Here is a 22,635-nt window from a genome sequence, read left to right on the forward strand (position 1 = left end):
GAAAACAGGAATCTATTTTCAGGTAAGAAACATGTTAATTTTTTTTAAATAAGACTTTTCAATGTTACAGTATGTATGAATGTGCATTTTTTGTGGTAAAAAATTACAGATTGGGCCTTTAAGTATTGGGATTTTTATTATTCATGCAAGCGCACCAAAATCTCTTGCTTTTCGTCTTGCTGCCCATTCTTTGCACCCCACTGGTTTCTAGCAAAGTAATGGCAGAATCAGCCTAATATTTCACTGAGGATACTTTCTAGCTGCTGTGATACTACAGTATTTCATTCTCTTAGCTGCAAAGTCATTCACTTCCATTCACACACACACCAATCTCTTGTCTGTCTCAACAAGGTCCTCCCCCTCCATTCAATGCCCAGTCAGGGATTGGTTGGCAGGAACAAGCCCGACCCTCCTCTCTTGTGTTCTGCTTTCAGAAAGTACTGCTTGCCAACATTTGTATGTTTTCATTCATATCTTCATGTATTTCATTCACGTGTCCAGTGATGCATGGGTGTGTATGGGTGCTCTCCACCTGCTGCGTCTGTGTTTTCTCTCTGTCAACCCTCTACCCCCATCATCTCCCTCTCCTCTTCTCCTTACTGTATTTATCCCCCTTCGAGCCTCCTCCCTACTCTCCTTCCTTCTCCTCTCTTTGCTGTGTTACTCCCTCCCCCTCTCAGAGTCTCTCTGCTCTCTTGTCATTGGGTGCTGTGTGGGGTGATGGTTGTGGTTTCTGTCGGTGATGTCCCCAGAGCGTGTACCGGCTTACTGCTTCAGAACTGCAGAACCTCATGGTAATGTAGCAATCTCGCAGCTCCTCTATATTAGATTAGATTAGATTAGATAGATAGATAGATAGATCTGTTAATCGTTGCTGTGGAAGTAATAGTACCATCTGAAGTGTATATCATGGGACCTCTGGGAACCACCAACTGCTGCCTGTAGCTGCCACAACTGGACTGGGATTGACACACTGAAGCTTTGAAGTACATCAGTTCCATTTTGGCCAGTTTTCGACGAGTCATCGTCTGACAGTCCAAATACAGGACCAGAGCTTATACTTATCCTTTTTTGGACCAGACTACTGCTTGCTGACAAGCTGCATAACCAAGAATCGTCACTCTGCTTCCTGCTGCTGAGGTGAGATGCAATAACTGCATGATAACATACATGTTCAAATAATTATAGAACATTAAGGACAATTATGTGAGATGTGTAGTTGGTATAATTACAGCCTTCACATATACAGTAGTGTGTGTACCGCACATGCTCTATTGATCCTACCTTCATTTTTTTCCCCTAAAATCTACACTTTATCGCTTCTGATAGTTACTCTTGTTCTCTGCTAATCAAAAGAATTGTAATAAATCACTGCATCAGAATCTGTGTGCACAGCAACACTCCAATTCCAGCAATGCTGCAGAATGAAAGGGTGGCTACTATGAAGGAACAGCAACATGCCCCTATTGGTGGAGAGAGGTTCCACTGAAGAATACTGATTGGTTGGTCCAGCTGTCGGTCATGTGAAAGGGCGTGCTGCTACAGTGATTAAGATGGTCCTGTGGTACAAACATACCACCCTGGAATTGGTGTTGAGTAGTGTGTTTGTTTAGGTGTGGTTCAGAGATGATGGGAGACCAGAGAGAGAACAAAGTGGAGAAGTGGACCGAGGGTTGGAGGAGAGATGGAAAAATGATGCAGAGAGAAAGTGAAAATGAAGGTAGTTGCCTACACAAGGGGCAGAAAATGTATGAACAGCCCCCAAACAGCACAGGAAGTCAAACCTGCAGAATGACAAAATGATAAAGAGGCTTACATATTTATTGATACTGTGTCATTAATAGGGAAGCAAACAGGTAGCAGAGTAAAAAAAAAAAAACAGTGAAAGTCAAATAATGAGTAGAATAGAGGATCTTAATACATACAGATACAGATAAATTGAGTTAGGCAGAAAACAGTCAGGTCAATATGAAAACAAATGCCGAGAAAAGAAATGGACATCATCATCAAGGCAGGAGCGGCCTGAATTATGTTTTCTCTGCTGACTGAATTTAGAAACAGCCATTCAGAGAATTAACTCAGGCAGCATACAAACAGCGAAGGAGTGTACGGATCTGTGAGAGCAGTCATATGACCCTGGTCAGCCCTAAGCTATTAGAGAGAGAGAGAGAGAGAACGAGTATGTCACACAGAGGAAGAGAAGCAGAACGACAGACAACAACAAAAGAAGAAAAAAAGCAATGATCACAGTAATGCAGTGTGCTGTAGGATCCGTGCTACAACGGTTTGTCTTGCTATGTGTGGTTATGGATCTAACACTGTACTGCTGTTGTGGTTGGAGGCTTTCACAATCATACTATGGTGAGGTGGAGGCCCACTGGATGCATTCGGCATAAGCTGCTACTCAGAAAAAAAAGGTAAAATGCCTTCTGTTTGTTTAGAAAAAAAATCTCATTAAATCAAGATTTACTAGAGTTTAGTAGAATGTCTGGGGACCGAACTTTGGCATATATTATTTATGACCGTGAAGGGCGGTGTGTATGTGCATTATGTTTTTATGGGTAAGTGAGGAGATGGGAAGTAGAGAAATCATGGTCTCCATTACACAAGTACATTTTGAGGAAATGTAGCAGTCTGATAACCAGATTTAATTTCATTCATTCATTATATTTTGATTGCTGAATAAATTGGAGATGTGGGTAGCACTTCAGTAGTCTGGAACTCGGCTTGCTGTGTGGATGGCTAGTTCTTTTTCAAAACAGCTTCTCTTGTCTACAGCATAATCATGCGCATCTGCACATCCTGGTGGGCCAACGAATACACGGCATCCCTGGTTTGTGCCTGGCCACACATGTTTCAGCATTTAACAAACTAGCAAGGTCTGGCAATGTTATCCTTAAAGTTATTCTTATTTATTATTAGACGGAGAAGAACTTGTATTTCATAAGCATTTGTATACCCTGAGTAGTTTGCTGATGATGAGGACTCTTCATTAATCTCACCATCTTTATTGTCTCCACTGTCTGTTCTGTTCCAGGCATCCCTGTCCAGCTCAGCAGAAGCCCAGCGCATCCTGAAACTGTGGCTAAGCCAGAAGAAACTGGAACACACCATATAGGTCCACCACAGGTACGAGGGAGGGTCATCTGGGGAATCAGAATATCCAAGGAAACTTGACCGTATCACAACAAAACAAAACAAAAAAACAGACAGGAGTGCACCGCCTCAGGACTCAGGGATCTGCCTGATCTACTAACCTCTTTGCAACAAGGCAGGGGACAGAGGAGAGTCCCACTCATCATGTACTCCCCTCAGAGTCTTCACCGCTGGGGCATAACTCATAGTGAGAGCATGGAGCGGTTAGCCTACAACCAAGGTAGGTTGAAAATTGCTATTTGAAGGAATAACCCTAAATGGACCTAAACTTTATAGATATTCAGTCATTTATGTGTGATCCTGAGGCCTTATTTCAGTGAGAGTTAATGGACAGTGCCAATGATTAAAGGAAGTGTCATGTTTGTTTTGCCAGTACACTGATGTTCTTCATACTAAATGACTGACTATATGAAAATCAGAAGATTGATCAATAATTAAAATAATCATTGGTTGCAGCCCTAAAATACATGCGGACTGCTGGTATCACCTGAAAACTTAAGTTTCCAAAGCCTACCCACCCTCGCTCTTTTTATCTCCTCCCTCCTTTTTACTGATGCCTGTGTGGGTGTTTATTTTTTCCACTGTTATGCTTCTATATTCTACTAAATTCTGTTTTGCATTGGTATTTAAAATTTTTCCTCTGTGGGTTCAACATATTACACTCTACAGTACGAAGGGCCTCAGCCAGGACTTTGAAAATGAATTTTTACTGTTTCAGCGGGTCAAAATGGAGCTCTTATATACAATGCTTTTTATATACTGTTCAGTAGTTTAATCTATAACAATCGTATAACACTTTACTTTAATAAATGGCCTTATACACACTATTTAGCTGTAAGCACATATGAGGACATTTTTAAGTGTTTAGCAATGTGCAGTATTTGTCAACAACTATAACTTCCCCTATGAAGACAGTTTTTTATATTATTATAACTGTGTTTTAATTTATTGTCATTTATTATGCACCAGCCTCCACTTATGGGTGCCCACAGGAGGAGTTACAGTTGTTGACAAATACATTCATAAACACTAATATCCGCTTATAACAAAATACATTATAGTGTGTTGTAAACCATTTTTAAAATGTTTATATAGTTCTTATAAATGCCAGATCGGGGGGCTTAAAGTAAGGTGTTACCATCATCTTTTTTTAAACGTATCATTTTTCATATGTAAATTCTCAATTTGATAAGTAACTGTAACTGTCAAGATAGTGTAGTGGAGTAAAAAAATATTTTCCTTCAATTGTGTGGGTAGCGCAGCCGTGCAGTTCTCTCTTCCAGCAGCAGGGGGCGGCCGGTCCGCAACACAGCGGCCACTAAAATCATTACGTAGTGCTGCCTTTTGTGTGCCTTGTGAGCCTTTTGACACCGCCCCTCCGGAGGGTGCAGCGGGACCGCCAGGAGCCAACTATCGGTTAGGTCTGCAGGCTGTAAACAAATCTCCACCACGCCACAATGTACGGTAAAGACACATTTCCCGAGCAGCAGGTCTCCGCGCTGTCGCCGCCAATGCTAACGTTCACCATGTAGACCGACGACTACGTTTACAGCCCGGGAGCGTTACGACGGTTGATTTTTGACACGGTGGCCGGACCTGTCATTGCTTTGGCCGTTGGTATCACAGGTATTTCTACGCTACGGTTGTCATGATGGTCGCCGGGTGAATTGCTAGCTCAAAGCTAGCTCGCTGACGGTTAGCAAACCGTATAAATCCGTCTCTTTTCGCACGGACCCGTACTAGCTACAATCATTTCAGAGGTACATGAACATGGCATCGCCCACAGAGCACGACCTGGCTCTGTCTGAAGCGGACAGCAGCAAGGAGAAAGCGCAGGTGTTTGGGATTCTGAGGCTGCAGGAAGAGAAGTCTGGTGTGGGTGACAAAGCTAACAGTAGCAGCACAGGGAGAGGTGGAGGAGGTGGTGGAGGAGACGGGCGATGGCAGGCTCCTATCTTCGCTTTGGCCAGAAAAGCATCAGAGACCATTTCAGGGAGCATTCACGTCCTGCCGAAAGTGTCGGAGCACAGGACGTCTCTGCCAGGGGACTGGACCGTCCAAGGTAGAGTATGGTCAGCATCAGCGGACGTGAGGGGAGGGAGGGGCGGGGGTTAATCATGAGTGGTCTGATGACACCCAGTTGATCATAACAGCTCTGATGACACACAGTAACTGATTGTTTTAGGGACAGATGCGGAAATGTGACCCTTAACCCTGTGCTCAGTCTCTCTTTTCCCCTTGAGATGTTCAGGAACAGACAGTCATTATCAGTTGATAATTGAAGCACAGTTACAGTAATAGTTTCTGCTGGTGTGGTGGATGTAACGGTGTGACCAAGCTACTTCTATCTCCTCTCGGGTTGATATCTAACATTATCTCACCACTGTCTGTGTGGCCGATTGATTTTTCATAGATCAGCTCTGCTCTCATGATTTGACGGTACACCCTCTTCTGTTGGCAGTGGTACCGTCGCTGTGCTGTTGTTTTATACCAGAACAAAACTTTATTGCCTGATGCGTCACATACTGCACTGATGCAAATGGGGGGAAAAAAACAAACCCAAAACTTTTAATCTTTCTTTTATCTTAGGGGTTACTACAATTTGTGCACTGTGTTGTTGTGCTGTTAGCTGTGTCTGTTTTTGACCTTGATGAAAACTGCAAAGCCAGTAACTGTGTAGCATATGCAACAAGAGCTCTACTGTGCATCTGTCAGTGTCTGCCCTCTGCCCATCAGCTGGCATCTCTCTCTGCCAGGTTACAAACTCTGGACCTGGAGATTGGAAGCATTAAATACCATACTGCATGTCTTATTTTAATTCATTGATTGGTTTTTTTCTTCGTCTGTTCAAAAGCAGTTATTTCCAAAGTTATAGCTGCAGTGTTGACATACTGGATTTGCTACCATCAGGCAAAGTTATGTTATCATGTTCTCTCAACAGTTGCTAGCAAGGCAAATATCTAGAAATGTTAGAAAAATTTAGTTACTGAGTGTCACATTCATTATTGTATGCTAATCAAATCCAGGTTTGGAAGAGTGATCTCACTTTGTTAACAGATTTATCATATAAATTCCAATCTGTAAGGGTGGACCTTTCTACTATCCATTTTTCTGTGGGACAGCACTGACCTGACACAGAAATGTAAATGTGCATTCGATGTTTGGGGTGGATTCTGCCTTCACTGCACTTGCATTACATTTATTATACCTCCCTACAGTTAAGTGTGATTCTGATAATGACCAGTTGTAAGACATCAACTTTGCTGATTGACTCAGTTGTTCTATCCCTCAGTTAGAAACATTACAAACATACTCAGTGAGTTCAGTGACAGTTGACATTTCTGTATTATAATGATAGTAATGATAATAATAATAATAAACTTTTTATACCATGTGTAAAGAATGATGATTTGCTGAAATGATTGTGTGACCATCCCTTGAATCCTGACTTGAGTATTTTCCATATATTTTAATTTAAGTGTTAATGTTTGGCTTTTGTCCTGAAGCCATGCGAGACCCTATGGCCATGGAGCGAGCCAACCTGCTGAACATGGCCAAGCTGAGTATTAAAGGGCTGATCGAGTCGGCTCTGAGCTTTGGACGAACACTGGACTCAGACTACCCGCCTCTTCAGCAGTTCTTTGTTGTCATGGAACACTGTCTCAAACATGGTCTCAGAGGTAAGAAGGAGCAAGCCTGTAAAATGGTGTCAGGTGTTGATGTGGCTAAATCTGCAACCCCCTTACTATTAAACTTTCATGTCCAAGCAGCAGAAGTGTGTTTGTGTTTGCCTTCCTAAGTATGTGTCGGACTGTCTTCCTCTTTATCTCTGCTTTCTCCAGTGAAGAAGTCCTTTCTGGGCTTTAACAAGTCTCTGTGGGGTCCTCTGGAGCTGGTGGAGAAACTGTGTCCTGAAGCAGCAGAGATCTCAGCCTCTGTACGAGACCTGCCTGGACTTAAGTAAGGAATACATTTCTATACACATGTGTTCTCTCATACAATTTGACCTAACATCCTGGTGGAGGAACATGAGCCAGAAATACTGCACATACTCACATGCATGAGTAACATGAGAATGTGACCTGATCCAGATCAGGGAAGTACCTGAGTGTGATTTACTTTCACTTCACCTTTCCTCTCCCTGCTGCCGCGCTTCTCCCTTTTCCTTATTTCTCTGCTTCTTTTATTAGCCTTTTTTCTTTGTAGAAACTGGTGTAGACACATTTTCCATGTGTGACAATCAAGTTAAATGTTAAAACTGAGTTTGAAATGAGTCATTATACTGTAAAATTCGGGCAATAGACACCTTATTCGACACCGGTATTAATAATGGTGCAGTACTATATTTACCGCTTGTGACCTTGTTTCAGTGTAATCTACTACAGCTGTGACTATGACTTACAGAACAAATATGTTGTGTTGATTGTGCCCAATGTGCCTGGTATGTCAACATATCAACATCAAAAACCCTACTGGTGCATATTACCGTAAATATTCAAGTTTTGTGCTCTAGTGGCTGTAGTAAGCAGGCTGCTACTCACTCTCGTTTATGCACATGATTTCCATGTCATACTTTACTTTGTTATTCAATCACTGCATACCAGAGTTTCCAGGCAGGGAATCAAGTGAGTAATATTCAGGTCTCGTCTGATCCAGCAAAATGGGGAACAGTTGTGTTGTTTTAATGGAGAGCAGAGTCTGTTTCCTTTGGTGGTGCTGAGTCAGACCAACAGACGTGTAGCAGAGCAGCGTTTTTGCAACACCGAGTATGAACCCAAAAGTTAGTTACAGCACAGTGCAGACTGTGCCTTCTAGTTTTTCTCTAGAATAATGTTATGTAATAAAAACCCAGTTGCAGTCACTTATATGTCAATGAGGCAAAGAGGGGTAGGGAGTAAGGGTGGAACTCCTGAAAAGAATGACCATTTAATGTGATGAGCCCACACAGCTGTAGATTACATGAAACATTCACATCAGGGGATATATCTTTTGAAAAGGTTATTGTTATAAATTAAACATAGAATTGGTAGTTTGAAATTAGATGAATATGTTGTTCCCATCTCACAGACACACACAGGAGACAGGAGACAATATCAAAAAAAAGAGGAAAAACTGAAGCAACAAAGCACATTGTCAGACTGATCTAATCATGTCCCAGCACCAAAAGCCTAAGACCCTCAGAACTTCCTAAAAATATAACCTTATCACTGGTGTGTGTGTTTGTGTGTGTGTGTGTGTGTGTGTGTGTGTGTGTGTGTGTGTGTGTGTGTGTGTGTGTGTGTGTGTGTTTTCCAGGACTCCGTTAGGCAGAGCCAGGGCGTGGTTGCGTCTGGCTCTTATGCAGAAACGGCTGGCTGATTATCTGCGACTACTCATCACCAGGAAAGACCTGCTCAGGTACACACGCGTCACACACACACACACGAGGTGTATGGCAATAGGTACATTTCACTTGTTTTGCAAAATATACATGTTGTATGTTGAGAACAAACTTCTATTACAAAAACAGTGTATGATAATCTTGTGTATCTTCCTCCACAGTGATTTCTATGAGAATTCAGCACTGATGCTGGAGGAGGAGGGAGCAGTGATCGTGGGCCTGCTGGTGGGCCTGAATGTCATCGATGCCAACCTTTGTGTCAAAGGCGAAGACCTGGACACTCAGGTAACCACTTTTCTGAAACCGTATTAGACCATTTGCCTAAAAAAAGCACATTTACAACGGCCATTAAAATGGCGTCTTAATCTGGGTATGCCATCTGGATTAGGTAAATCTGATGATGGGGTTGTATTTACAGCTGGTATGCATTATTCTCTACATTCTCTTCTTACTATGATTTATATGGAACATACTAAGCAGAGGAGTGCATTTACCTATTATGGCAACAAGACAAAGAATGTTGCTCTACTTCCTGTTCACTGACATGAAATGTTTTATCTGCTGTGACTCTGGTTTTGGAAAGCAGAAATGTAGAGAAGAATTGTCTCTTTCATCATCTCGGCATCAGGCAGGTGGAGAGCAGATGCTGTGGTGTCATGTTTCTATTCCATGGGTGGAGACTTTGTCCTGAGAGCAAACACATTTTCTCATTAACGCAAACACCCTGAGTTCACATCTGACTCTCATGTGGCTGAATGTGATCTAGTAGTAATGTGAAGTAATAATGATTTGTTTGTTCAGATACTGTCATATTCTGACCATGAGGTGAGGATTTACACCTTGAATCGCGATATGATAATCAGAGATTTTAATTTTAATGCCAAAACTCTAAGGATTCTTTTATATGAATGTAGATAAACTAATTGTAACCCTCACCACTTACAATTTCTTTCATGATATATTGATTCTGTACTGTTTTGTTAATGGTTAACTGAAAAATAATTTCTATAAGCTAATGCAGACATACCACTATTGACATCTTATAGTTGCTAACTACATATAAATTGTTTGACATCGCTTTCATGCGTGAAATTGGGTTTTGTTTGTTTTGACTGAGTTTTACTTTGTGTAACCAAGGTATTCAAATGATTTTTAACATACTCAATTTTTAGGTTGTTTTGGTAGGTAAGAGGTAGGTACTTAAGACCTAATGACTTGTTTCACCAAATCAATGGTTGTAAAGACGCTGCTTTGAAGTACATGCTGCCTCCCTCAGGGAATGAGCTCAGCTAAGTTTTTACTCAGTTTTTTATTTTCTAAAGGTCGGAGTGATCGACTTCTCCATGTACTTGAAAAATGACATTGATGATTACAGGAGTGAAGAGAGGTATGATCAGTCATTGCTTTCTACTTTATTTAATATGCTGGGTTTCTTAGGCCCCACGAATGTGATGCAGAGCTCTGTTTTATGTCTGTTTCCATGGCAACAGGAATAGCCAGATAGCATCCATCTTGGACCAGAAGAACTATGTAGAGGAACTAAATCGACAACTCAAGTAAGACTTTTTTAAATTGAAAACAGACCTGTCTGCAGAGTTTGCCCCAGAATTCCTGGAGACTGTAGTTTTATGAACTTAAAAGAAGTTCAAGGACATTTCAAGGAATGGAAGTCCTGGGTTTAAAATACTGTGTATTTTTTTTTTTACCTAAACAGTGGCTGATTGAGACGGATGGGCATTCTTCTTAATTTCTACCTCACATTTTGCTTTATATCTGTTGAAAGTCTGATGTGTGAGTCATGTTATGATGTCTTGAGTCAAAGACAGAGGGCTGAAAAGCTGATTGCATGTTAAAATAGATCCAGACAGTTTAGATTTGAACTGGTCTGGTGGTTTCAGAAATGCCAGTCACGTTTCCTCTTTCAAATTTTATTCTTCTCACAAACCTGGTATCTCCTTTGAATTAACTTTGATTGACCTGCTGCCTTAAATGTATCTTTAGATTTAGTGAATTGTTATTCAAATTTTGCTGCTGTGATAGAGCTAAAAACCAGCTGATACATAAATTAGAAAGGTTATTGTAAACAAACCTCAAAATACCTCCCCTCTGAACATAAACAAAGCTAAACATGGCACTTCTGTATTGGTGCTGTGGTATAATTTATAATTTTAACCCCTCAGCTGTGATTGTACCACAACTAGTACAATCGCATATTCCTATAAATGTTTGCACGATAAATTCCATGAGATTCCAAATGAACAGAGGTTGATTATAATTTCTTTGTTTGTGTGTGTTTGTATGTCTAGCTCCACAGTCCATGGTCTTCAGGGCAGAGTCGACTCTCTGGAAAAGTCCAACTCTAAACTCATAGAGGAGGTGAGACTCACACTCAAAATATCTGTATATCTTGTATATTAGAGTGAAGATGAAAGTCAGCACCATAACCTCAGTCGCTAAAATGTGTTCATGTGTACAGAACAAAAATTCGAACTGTCCTAACCACTTTTGACTGTGCCATACATCTTTACTTAATGACTGAAATGCATCGCGCATGTTAAACTAGACAGCAAAGGATCATAATATAAGTTGGATTGACCTGCTGTTACTGGCATGATTGAATCAATCTCTGTCGTTGCACGTTTCTAACTGTATGTATGTGCAGTTAGCCATAGCCAAGAACAACATCATCAAACTACAGGAGGAGAACCAGCAGCTGAGGAGTGAAAACAGCCTCATTCTGCTTAAGGCACAACAACATTTAGAGGTACACAGTCACACGTGCACTCGCTCCTGTAGGATTTTTGCAGCTAAAACAGAAATCAAAACTTTAGATGTAAACCTTAAAAATAGTACCAGTTTGGTCCACAAACTGATAGAACTGATGCATGATAATGCTGACATGTTGTTTTCTCTAGGTAACCCAAGGTGATGTGTCAGTGGAGAGAGACACATACAAGCAGTCTCGTCAGGGTTTGGATGAGATGTACAACGAGGCTCGGAGACAGCTGAAGGAGGAGTGTCAGCTCAGACAGGTCACACTATAGCTGCTTGTGTATAAAAAATTGCATGTGCTATACATGCTGACTGTACAATAATTGGTTATACACTTATCTTTGGTTTATTTTTAGGACGTGGAAAATGAGTTGGTAGTCCAGGTGTCAATGAAACAGGAAATGGAGCTGGCCATGAAACTTCTGGAGAAAGATATTCACGAAAAACAGGTCAACATACATGTCACATTCCTGACTTCCCCCTGTCTTCCTATTTGACACCTAATCTATTTACAAAAAATCAGGTTCTAAAAGTAGAAAGAAAGGATGCTCTAAGTCTCCAGAGTGACTTACAGTAACTGCACCAACTGAATAAAATAACAAAACATGAAGATTCGACAATGTACGAAGAGTACAAGACTCATGGGCTTTGTTAATAGTGAGGCTGAATCAGTACTTTTTGGGATATATTTAGAAACAAACATTTAATTATGATGATCCTAAGAACATTGCTGTCGGTCTTCAGACTTGGTGTCAGCTTTAGGTGGAAGCTGATAATAACGAGCCCTTCGGGGGCACTTACTAAAAGTATAGCACCAGCCTGTACCGTACTTGCTCACATGGAGCAATAATAACTTGCGAGGTCTTGTGCCTTTCTCTCTGGCAGCCCTGCCATTGTCAGGCCTCTCACCACCAACATGTGAACTCTGCAACATAAATAACCACCAGCTGACATTTGTAGCCAAGCTGTGAGATATTTTAGCTGCCAATGGTGGCTTCATCATGACAGCATTCTCAGGAAGCTGCAGTTTTTTACAGGTGAATCAGCGGTCAGACTGGGGGAAAATGGCAGCATCATTATCATGGGAATATTTGTGCTATGCGTTGATACATGCAGGTAGTCCTGTTTTTATTTCAGCTTGCGTAGTATTTTTATGTCTCAACGGCAGCAACAGCCGTGGCCGGAGCCATTATTTTTTCGGGTTGTCCATCAGTCCGTCCGATCGTCCATCCAATTTCATTCAACACGATGTCTCAGAAACGCCCTCAGGGATTTTTCATCACATCTGTCACAAACGTCCACTTGGACTCAAGGATGAACTGATTACAATTTGGTGTTCAGAGGTCAAAGGTCAAAGTCACTGTGACCTCACAAAACACATTTTTTGCCATAACTCAAAAACGCATACGTTAATAATGACACAATTTCACACAAATGTCTAATAGTATAAAATGATGAAATGATGACATTTTATGTCCAAAAGGTCAAAGGTCAGCTTCACTGTGCAATCATAATGTTCTGCAAAAACACTTTTCTGGCCATTATTCAATGCCATAATTCAGGAACAGAAGGGGATATTGTAATAATAAAGAATAAATGTATGAATGAAACATGAACGAGGGAAAAACATCCAGAATCACACTATAACATTGCGTCATTTCACTTCAGCTTGTGTCACTGCTGTAGGAAACCAGAGGCAGTCACATGACAGTGTGAACAGCACAGCCAGTACTATACCACAGCACAACTTAAGCCTTTTGCTTTTGATTAACAGGATACATTAATTGGACTGAGACAGCAACTGGACGAGGTCAAAGCCATCAATGTAGAAATGTACCAGAAGATGCAGGTACAGAAACAGACACACACTCATCTTCGTATCATCTGTAAGATGAATGAAGTAGAAATATTGTAATCATTACTTACTACTACTTATGACAGCCAGTAACTCTCATTTCATAGTCGTCCGATGAGGAGATGAAGAAGAAGAACGACATGATCAGTCGTCTGGAGGAGAAGACCAATCAGATCACTGCCACCATGAAGCAGCTGGAGCAAAGGTGAGGTTCACTGCCTGTAAAAGAATAGAACGCACTAACTAAAACAGGAAAATCACCTTGTCTCACGTCTTGCCGTAGTTCATCCAGCTGTCTAAACCAGGTTCTCTGCTGTTCTGTTAAAATCTTTTAACAGCAGTCTGTCCTTAATTTACCAGAAAAGACACAATGCACCCTTGGCAAAGTAAGTCTGACAACCTCGAAACCCTTTTAACTGCACTGACTGTAACACTGTAACACTAAATTTTATTAGAAATCAGTTAGTCAAGAATGGACTAATTCTCAGCCCAACCTTTCATGTTAAAAGAACTTTCTTTTCTCTTTTTCTAGAGCAGATGATCTAGTGCAATTTGATATTATTTTATGTTATTTTAAATAATTCCATATTAATTAAGAGTTCTGCATGGTCTAGTTGCAGCTAGGGTTTTTACGGACTTTGCAGCGTGGGATGTGATTGGTAAGTCTCTGTCATCTGCTGAGCTCAGATCACAGAAAATAAAAATATACTAAATATACTTTTAGTCACTGCAGTTCCAATGCAGGATTTCAGGGAGCCTCCACCTACATCATAACATCATTAAAATTTAATACATTTCTATGAAATCAAGCATTAACCTTCAGGGAAAATGAGCAGACACGCTATTTCACATTGCAAATGCCATAGTGTTTACTGAATGAGTGTCACTGTTTTTCAGGCCATCCCCCACTAACTACATTGATTACAAGACGAGCTATGTCAGGATTTACCCTGCAGATATTTTCATGCATGCTAGGTTCTCCAAGTTGTTGTATAAGTGCTCCATATCTGCATCTGGATCTGCCGGTTCATTGATACCTTATGATTCCTCCTCACCCCATCGTCTCCCAGCCAACACAGTCCATCCCTCCCCTCCTCTCTCTCATTGGTTTTATTCCTTCCATCCCATTTGCAATTGGTTGTGAATGTTTTTTGCTGCTGTCAAAGTTTATGTAGGCTGGTAGGCTGGTTTGTCTTATAGCTGAAAAGTCTAATGAAGAAGTTCAAAATGTTCTGATCAGAGCCAGTGTTTAAAATCAAATTATTTACCAATTCACCATGACATCTAATGAGACATAACCCCCCCCCCCCTTAGAATGTAACATGTCATTGACGTTAGAGAGATCAAACTAGTGATAACTACTGTAGGTGTTGCTGGCAACATAGAGCTTTCTTTCCATGCTTGAATCTCTCATGCTTTACAGTATAGCTCTGTGCACATTTAACCTGAAAATTCCAGTTTTTCTCCACTGTAGTTGTCTTCATTTGTCTGACCACAATACCTTTCTCTGCTTCTCCTCCCCACCTCCAATCATTACTCATACACTTGCTGTGAAAAGAGATGTATCCAGACTGCAGAAACCTGATCACAGTGTGAATCTGGCAGCTTGGAATTAGATTTTGATATTTAAATGTTTTTCATTTACACTTCCTGCTGTGTAAAAAGTCACTTAAAGTGTTTAGTGTAACTGCAGCCACGTAGAATTCTGATGTATTGACATCCTTTCTTCCTTCCTTCCTTTCTTTCCTCCTTCTTTCCTCCCTTCTATTCGTCTCTTTTAAACCATCCATCCAATCATCCACCCATTTATTCTCCCTTGAAACCTCCATGTTTCATTTATTTTCCTGATTTTATCCCTGCTCCTCTGTGCAGTGATAAGGACCTGTTAAGTCAGACCCGAACGCTTGCTATGTCATTTGTTAAGTGTGCCAGCACAGACACGGAGCACCAGTACAAGCTAGTCAAGGACATCTCCTTCTGAGGACAGACATGCACATACACACACACATGCAGACACGTGATTGCTTACAACTTAATGAATAAATGGACTTAACTTAAAGGAACATTCCTGTTTTTTTGCACATAATATTCAGATGGTTTGATGGCCTGAGCGCAGCCACAGAATCAGGTGAAGCTGGAATGCATTATTTTGGTCCTTTAGTTACTGAAACATGATCATCGTCAGCAGAGTGCTGGGATTCATGGAGACCGCCACCACATGTTTCATGATTTTTAGTTAAATTGCATTCATTCAACTTTAACGGCTGGGTTTCTGCTAAATGAGGATACGCTCTGTCAGTCTTGCCTTTTCTCACTTAGCGTCATCAAAGGCTGTAGCTAGTCAGAGAACTGTCTGAATATTACCTCAGTTATACTTTAATAGAAACTGAAAAAAGAAACATTTTAAATTAATTATACTACTTTATCTATTCACTCACATGCTCAGGCATACACACACACACACTCTCACACACACACACACACACACACACGCTACACATTCTTCCTGTCTCCATTAGTCAGTTTATATGCAGTATCAATGACAGTAAGATAATTGATTGTTTGAGCTCTGAATTGTAATTGAAGAGGCGTTGTTCACTTTGAGTTAGAATGAGTACAGTGAGCTGTACTGCTAGTATCACAACTACTGAGTGTTTTTATCTGGCAATCCTCAGAGCCACTAGGTGACAGAGTTGAGTCACTGTACTATTTACAGTAGGGACCGTAGAGAAGTTATTGTTACACAGTAGGGGCTCTGCTTTCGTGCCGGCGCACCGCGCAAAAAGCACTTTGTCACACAAGTGAACTGGTATTTTCCCACGGCTCACTCCTCCTTTTTGGAACGTCCCTCCCTCCTAATAATTTCCATACAGTCTCACAGTGGCATCCATTTTGGCTCTGCTGAGATTTTTGAGTAACTGCTTCTGTACTTGGCTGTCTGTCAGCAGGGGGCATTTGTTTTTACCTTATTGCAGCCGACACTGTTCAGCTAGAAGCCAGAGCGCTAACATGAAAACCATCATACAACCTGGACAAAGTGTTTCTACAGCTGCCTGCATTTAATCACAGTTGGTGGTGTTCACGACAGATGTTTAGTCAGAGAGGAGTGTGCCACTTCATGCTTTTAACTTGTTGCCGGTTTGCTTTGCACGTGTTGCACCTCCTGACCTTCTTCTGACTGGCTGTAATGACCCTCGCTGTGTCTGAAATCAGTCCCTCATTCACTCACTCTCTCACAACTCCGTATATAATAGACACTCAATAATTTACTCCATAGTAAGCAGTAAATTGAGATTTTCAGATTACAAACCATCATCATTTTGTGTCATCAGTGGCGTGTGACATTATAAGATTATATAAACCAATATTTAGGCAGTATATAAAGCATACATTTCACACTACAAATTTGGACACCCAGAGAGTAAATATAGTGCACTGTACCTTTTTAAAAAGGGAGCGATTTCGGACACAGCACATCTCTTTCTTGCTCTTTGTCCTCCTGAAGATTCACCTCAACTGAAAAGGCTGTAAGTTTGAGTCAAGTTTTGTAGATGTGACAGCTCAGTGGGACCAGCAGCATTAGCTCAGTTCACGTGCTTTGTTTCTGCAGAACAGACAGCTGTGCCCAGTATAAAGAATTGTAGTTACACAGCTGTAAACCTCTGGAGCTTCTGTCAAGGGACCCTGAATGTGTTGTTATGTTTCATCTTGGCATATTTATTGACTTTTGTGACATATCAGGAAGTAATCATTCTACCTATTCTAACTCCACGTTCATAGTACTGTAACGCCTCTCAGTTTGTAGAAGAATAAAAACTCAGAACAGCTGTTGAAAACTCACAACTACTGTCTTTTACCACCGTGACAAATAAAGTTAGATGTTTTGAAAGTGGTGTGGTTTGAGTTTTTGGCCACGTTCAGAGTGGATCTTTAAGATCTTAAACTTTATTAAAATGCGCATATCCTGAAAACATGCTATGAAATAAGTTTCCTCCCTATGCAATATTATGTGAAAAACAATGAAAATGGCATATTTATTGAAATCAAAATACTGCGGTTGTGTAAAGTATCATCTTAAAAGACAACATGGTGATGCCATACTCCAGTTCCCTCTGTCTGAGCGCTCTCAGATGCTGCAATTGGTTAGTTTTTCTCTTTATTTCTTGTCCATTCAGTTGCTTCAAGGCAGTTTTCCCTCTTTGTTTTAACGTGTCTTTATTTTGGATTCATCAACCCTTTGTGTTTCTTACTGAGCTCTGTTTTGAACCCCCATAGTTCACTTCAACCCCTGCATCTCTTACGCTTTTACTCATTGGTGTTGTAACAGTGCAAATTACAACGCCACCCTTCACCCCAACCTTCTTCATTCAGCCCTCAGCCATCCCTCCTTCCTATTCCCCCAGAAAAACCTTACTTCTTAACCTCCCTCCTTACTTTCCATCCCCCTCACCATCTTCCTTTGTTCTTTTCGGCCTTCACTCCACCCCCACACACAGTTTTTTCTCTCCATGGTCCTGAGTTTGTCCCTGGTTATAATGGTGCAGATTACAGGAGGCAGAGAGGCACCGCACCTCGGCCGAGGAGGGAACCAGGCGCTTCAAGTTGGACTTTGCCAACAAGGCCGACAGCCTGCAGCGGCAGATTGAACACAGAGAAAGGCAGCTGTAAGAAAAACACCTCCTGACTGGTTGACTCATGCACACACATACGTCAACTCTTAAACTAGAAAACCTGTGTAGCATGGTACGCCTGCTGTTGATGTTAAAGCTCTCCTCCCTAGAACTGAAACTTGTCATGGCCCTAATTCAATTAAAACCGTTGGACACATTGCACATCTCTCTTAGTAAAAGTCTATAATACAAATATAAATCAGTGTGCTCGGGCATAACCGGTTACTGGGTATCTCCCTTTTTCTGTTTCTGTTTGTCATCCTTACTCCTGTTTCTGGCGTTGCATGTTTGTGGTGCTCCTGTAGCCAGCAGCTGGAGACAGACATGAAGATTGAGAGGGAGTGGAGACAGACGTTACAGAATGATCTGGACAAAGAGAGAGAGACGGTGGCTCAGCTTAGCACAGAGGCGCTGCAGATCAACGGACTAAAAAAGGTGAGAAGGGAGAAAGAAAGAAACATACTGTGGATATAATATTGTACTGTATGTGATGCATGTCTTCGGTTGTCTGTGTTTTAATATTTTTCCAGGAGTTCCATCGTCTCCAGGATGAAAACATTCAACTAAAGACCATCTGTGAAGACCAAGAACAAGCTCTTGAGGAACTAGGCTCCAAACTCAGCGAGTATGTCTGCTTAAATTAAAAACGCTGCTCAAGCTGTTTTTACAGACACTTTATAAATGTTAGATTTGGAATACTTAATTCAATGTTAGAAGTATAACAAATGTTAGTTTTTGTGTGTTTTCTTGGGAAAAACAGTTAGCCCTTAAAGAACATGTATTCTAATAGGAGTAAAGTTTCACCTTAAAATGTGTTTTATCTCAAATTCTACTAAAAGTACTATGATCATGGAGGACCACATTAGCGTTTTTGTATATTTAGCTCATTTACAACAAATCACATTCTGTATGTTTTACATTCTTACAAACAAATAGTTTACAGTTCTTGAGAAAATGAAAAAAACTTTTGAAACCCCCCTAAATGAAACCAAAAAGAGAAGCTCTAACTTTTTTTTTTTTACTATTTTTAATTCTTCAATTAGAGGAAGAGCAGCCAAAAGAAAAAAAGGTTTATGACCTGTGATGGTTAATTTTATTCATATCATTTACCTCTACTGTGCTTTTCTTTTTGTCATCAGATCCAAACTGAAGATTGAGGACATCAAAGAAGCCAACAAAGCTCTTCAGGTAAAGCAGCAGTCAAAGAGATTAAAAATTTTTTTAGATTCGCAACATCTTGAATCTAAACCTTTTCTATCAGCAAGATGGTGTGTTTGATAAAATACTTTTTAAAGAACTTCAGTGAAGTAGAGTATGTTGTGTTGTGATTTGATGTGTGGTGTTGTTTCAGGGGGGTCAGGTTTGGTTGAAGGACAAGGAAGCCAGCCACTGCAAGCTTTGTGAGAAGGAGTTTTCCATCTCAAGACGAAAGGTCAGTTTTACAAATCTGTGTTTCCACACTGAAAGTCACGCACAGTCACAACTAGAGTTGGAAATGATTTCAGGGCCCCTTGTTTGTTGGTGTGGTAGTTTCTCCTGGGAAAATCATCAGGGTGGACGGAGGTCTCTGTGTGGCCTCTGAGTCTCTAATTTGAGATAATTGATTATAACAGGAAACTGGAAATCTGAATGTCCACCTGTCTTGCTAAATTTAATCTTAAATTACATGTCTCTAGATGAAATATATTAAAGTGTCCAGTATGAAAAGCACCACTTTTTGGTTATTTGGCATCCATATGTAGAATGAATGGCTGACAGAGCCACTTGTTTGAACAGCATATCATTTGTGCATTGCTGTAAATTATATACGTTGATGTGCATAATGCACAAAATGTTTTTGTGATGTGATAATCGTTGAGCATCACTCACCTGGGATTAGGGTGGGGAAGGGGGAGGAAGGATGTGTATTTGTTTTTTGTAAATTTTAAAGTAATAATTAAAGAAAATTGCAGACTCAATTAATAGAAAATGAATCAACAGTAATTTGCATTTGTAATCCCAACACCAACATGACTATTTCTGTACTGAGTTTCTAACTTGTTGTGTCTGTCTCCAGCACCACTGTAGGAACTGTGGGGAGATTTTCTGTAACAGTTGCTCTGACAATGAGCTTCCTCTGCCTGCCTCACCAAAGCCAGTCAGAGTCTGTGACACCTGCCACGCCCTCCTCCTCCAGCGATGCTCCTCCAATCCAACGTGAGGGAGTCCCACACTGCCAGGACTGCTTCGAACGATCAGAGATCACACTCATAAATACCCATCCTCCAGGCCTCCATAAGACCCATCCCCTAACTTACCTGAAGTGAGTGTTTGCTGCTAGGAAAGTTTGCTGCATGAACGTGAAGGCCATTTGATCAGTCTTACTACAAGCTGAAGAAGAAAATATCTAAAACACACAGGCACCTCACAGTCATTTATCTTTCAGGCCCGTCTTCGTTTGCGGTCACAACTTTGTCTGCACATGATCTGTTGTGTTAAACATTCAATCGGTCATCCACCACTATACAGGCCAAGATTTCCTACTTGATAACCGACAAAAGGAAATGGAAATAGTAAGTAGTCCTTGGTCTGCTTTAGTATCATCAACAATCATGACATGCTTCTATCAAATCGGTTCTACTAAATAGGAATCAGTTATACAGATGAAACCATTTATTTACAATAAATTTAGAGATCAGTGACCTCAACAGAGAGTACTAATTTGGGTCTGTCCAAGTGTTACACTGGCCTGGCTTAGAGAGCTCAAGGAGGTGACAAGAGAAAGATTTCACTTTCCAAAACTCAGTATATGCGCAATACAATACAACAACGTTAAAACATAGTAAAGGGAACACACTGTCTGCATGGTGGTCACGTTAAAAAAGGAGGAACAACTTTACAAGAAACTGCAAGTGAAACTGCACTGACTGTGATGAGCACTGCTGCAGCTTAATGCAGATGTTTTTTTCCCCAGCCAAACCTACAGTCTTATGTGGTACTGCATCATAGTAATGTATGCATCGAGCCTCACACTGTATACAGTAAGTGTATAGCCAAACCTAATTTATAAATACTGTATGCTGGCCTTGTTACTGTTGAGTCTGACTCCAAAGCACTGCCCTTTGAGGTGGAGAGAAACAAACTGTAAGGCAGCATCAACACAGGCACGGAAGACTGAATCAACTTGACAGGTCAAATACAACTTCACTAGATACTTAACTGAAATATAACCTGGATATATTCTGTTTAGATCAGAACTGTGCGACAAAATGCAATTGGTCTCATTTTTTCAGTTCGTGTTTTAAGTGAAGTTGAAGCAACATGAATATATCTTCTACCCGCCATCATCAAAGGTCTTAGTACATAATAAAAATGTCCTGCTAGTGAGATTGGTACCCTCAAACATTTATATCCGGTGTGCGATGAGACACTTTTCCGCAAACTAATTCCAGGAACATTAATTGCTCCAAATAGGTTTAGCTCTGCTGATACAATAACTAGACTATTTCCCCATGTGGCTTTCCAAGGAACTGAAAAACTTAAAAAACATTTTTTTTTGCTATTTGTGCCTGTGTAAATGCAATGAATATCCCCTACTTGTGCTTCTCACGTTGCCAAAATGAGCCCTGTATTTCTACAGAGAGGATTTCTGTAGAGATAGTAACAGCCTAAAAGAACGGCCCAAAATATTTCAAAGTAGCAACACTAGCTTATACTGGCCAAGCAAGCAGTTTACATTAAAGGCACATTTCACTGTTTGCTTGAGACACTAATGAAGTGGATGCTGGTTTAAAGGACCAAGTGTAGCAACAGATGCCATCATTACATCTCTGGTAGCTCATTTAAATCAAGGTCTAGCTGGCTCTGAGGTTGATGAACCACTGACGGCTAGCTTACAACATGACCACTTCACTGAGTAGTTAGTGGTTGTTAAGAACAGACTTGAGTGTTACACGCTTCTGACAACATAGCCACAAAGTATAGTTAAACACTTTCCATCAAATATTACCTGTAACATAGATTAATTTGAAATCATTTATTTTGATTTAGTGTTTTATGTACATTAGTTTTTACTTTCAGTAGTCCAGGGAGCTTGTTTGAGCTTTCCCTGTTCACTTGAAATTAGTTGTAATTGGTGCAGATTGAGATGTTGTGAAGAAGCCACTTTTTACTGTTGCTCCATTCCTGAGAGGGAAAGTTTCAAACTCTAAACCATTTTTGTTCCTTTTTCTTAAATCAAGATTGAACTAATTCTGAGGACTGTAAAGTACACATTCTGCAGTGACGGGTTATGATAAAAGTTCAACTGCACATTCTGGTTTTGTACTTATATACAATGTTTACAACCTGTGATTTTTCAAGAACTGGAAGTATTCATTCCCATGAAGAGGCCTGAGTTCATTTCAGGAAGCGTTTTTCTTGTGTCAAATATTTATAAACTATCAAATTTTTCATAATTATTAAGTACTACAGGAAAATGTTTCTAAATTGCACCCAGGCCTGAAACACTTTGTGTACAGTGTTGCTCTAACAAATCTCCCAGCTTTCAGTGGGACTTGTACAGTGTTTATACGTCTCTATGCTGTATATACATAATGTTGATAATCACTGTGGCCCTTTAGCTTTAGTTTAATATCAGCTCTATTGCCAACAGTATGTTGCCTTGACTGCATAATAAATTTAGATTAAATCAAGTTACAAACAGAATGGTTCGTGTTGTTTACTGTCCTTTTAATGTAAGTGAAATTTTGATTTTTATCCTGTTAACATTTACTGTTGCTGCACTGTTGGATCTTTTTTCTGTGTCCAGCTGATGTCAGCCA

The 22,635-nt window shown here is 40.5% G+C and overlaps 1 protein-coding gene across 3 annotated transcripts; it reads left to right on the top strand.

Moving 5' to 3' along the window:
• The first annotated feature begins 2,818 nt into the window (after nucleotides 1-2,818).
• On the top strand, nucleotides 2,819-22,503 carry rufy2 (RUN and FYVE domain containing 2). 3 transcript variants are annotated; one of them, XM_040127952.1, is made up of 20 exons: nucleotides 2,819-2,879; nucleotides 3,038-3,376; nucleotides 6,663-6,836; nucleotides 6,999-7,116; nucleotides 8,452-8,553; nucleotides 8,698-8,821; nucleotides 9,859-9,923; nucleotides 10,027-10,092; nucleotides 10,843-10,912; nucleotides 11,199-11,300; nucleotides 11,452-11,568; nucleotides 11,665-11,757; nucleotides 13,083-13,157; nucleotides 13,271-13,368; nucleotides 17,708-17,827; nucleotides 18,139-18,268; nucleotides 18,364-18,458; nucleotides 18,973-19,021; nucleotides 19,185-19,265; nucleotides 19,890-22,503. In XM_040127952.1, exons 2-20 carry the CDS (start codon nucleotides 3,301-3,303, stop codon nucleotides 20,031-20,033), a joined length of 1,899 nt encoding a protein of 632 aa, XP_039983886.1. In that variant the 5' UTR covers nucleotides 2,819-2,879; nucleotides 3,038-3,300; the 3' UTR covers nucleotides 20,034-22,503. The 3 variants fall into 3 exon arrangements, with proteins under 3 accessions (XP_039983886.1, XP_039983877.1, XP_039983893.1); XM_040127943.1 differs by lacking the exons at nucleotides 2,819-2,879; nucleotides 3,038-3,376 and adding an exon at nucleotides 4,524-5,218; XM_040127959.1 differs by lacking the exons at nucleotides 2,819-2,879; nucleotides 3,038-3,376; nucleotides 17,708-17,827; ... (3 more) ...; nucleotides 19,185-19,265; nucleotides 19,890-22,503 and adding exons at nucleotides 4,524-5,218; nucleotides 15,036-17,701.
• Nucleotides 22,504-22,635: the final 132 nt, after the last annotated feature.

The sequence above is a fragment of the Xiphias gladius genome, chromosome 1 (genome assembly GCF_016859285.1).
Source record: "Xiphias gladius isolate SHS-SW01 ecotype Sanya breed wild chromosome 1, ASM1685928v1, whole genome shotgun sequence".
Classification (NCBI taxonomy): Eukaryota; Metazoa; Chordata; class Actinopteri; order Istiophoriformes; family Xiphiidae; genus Xiphias; species Xiphias gladius.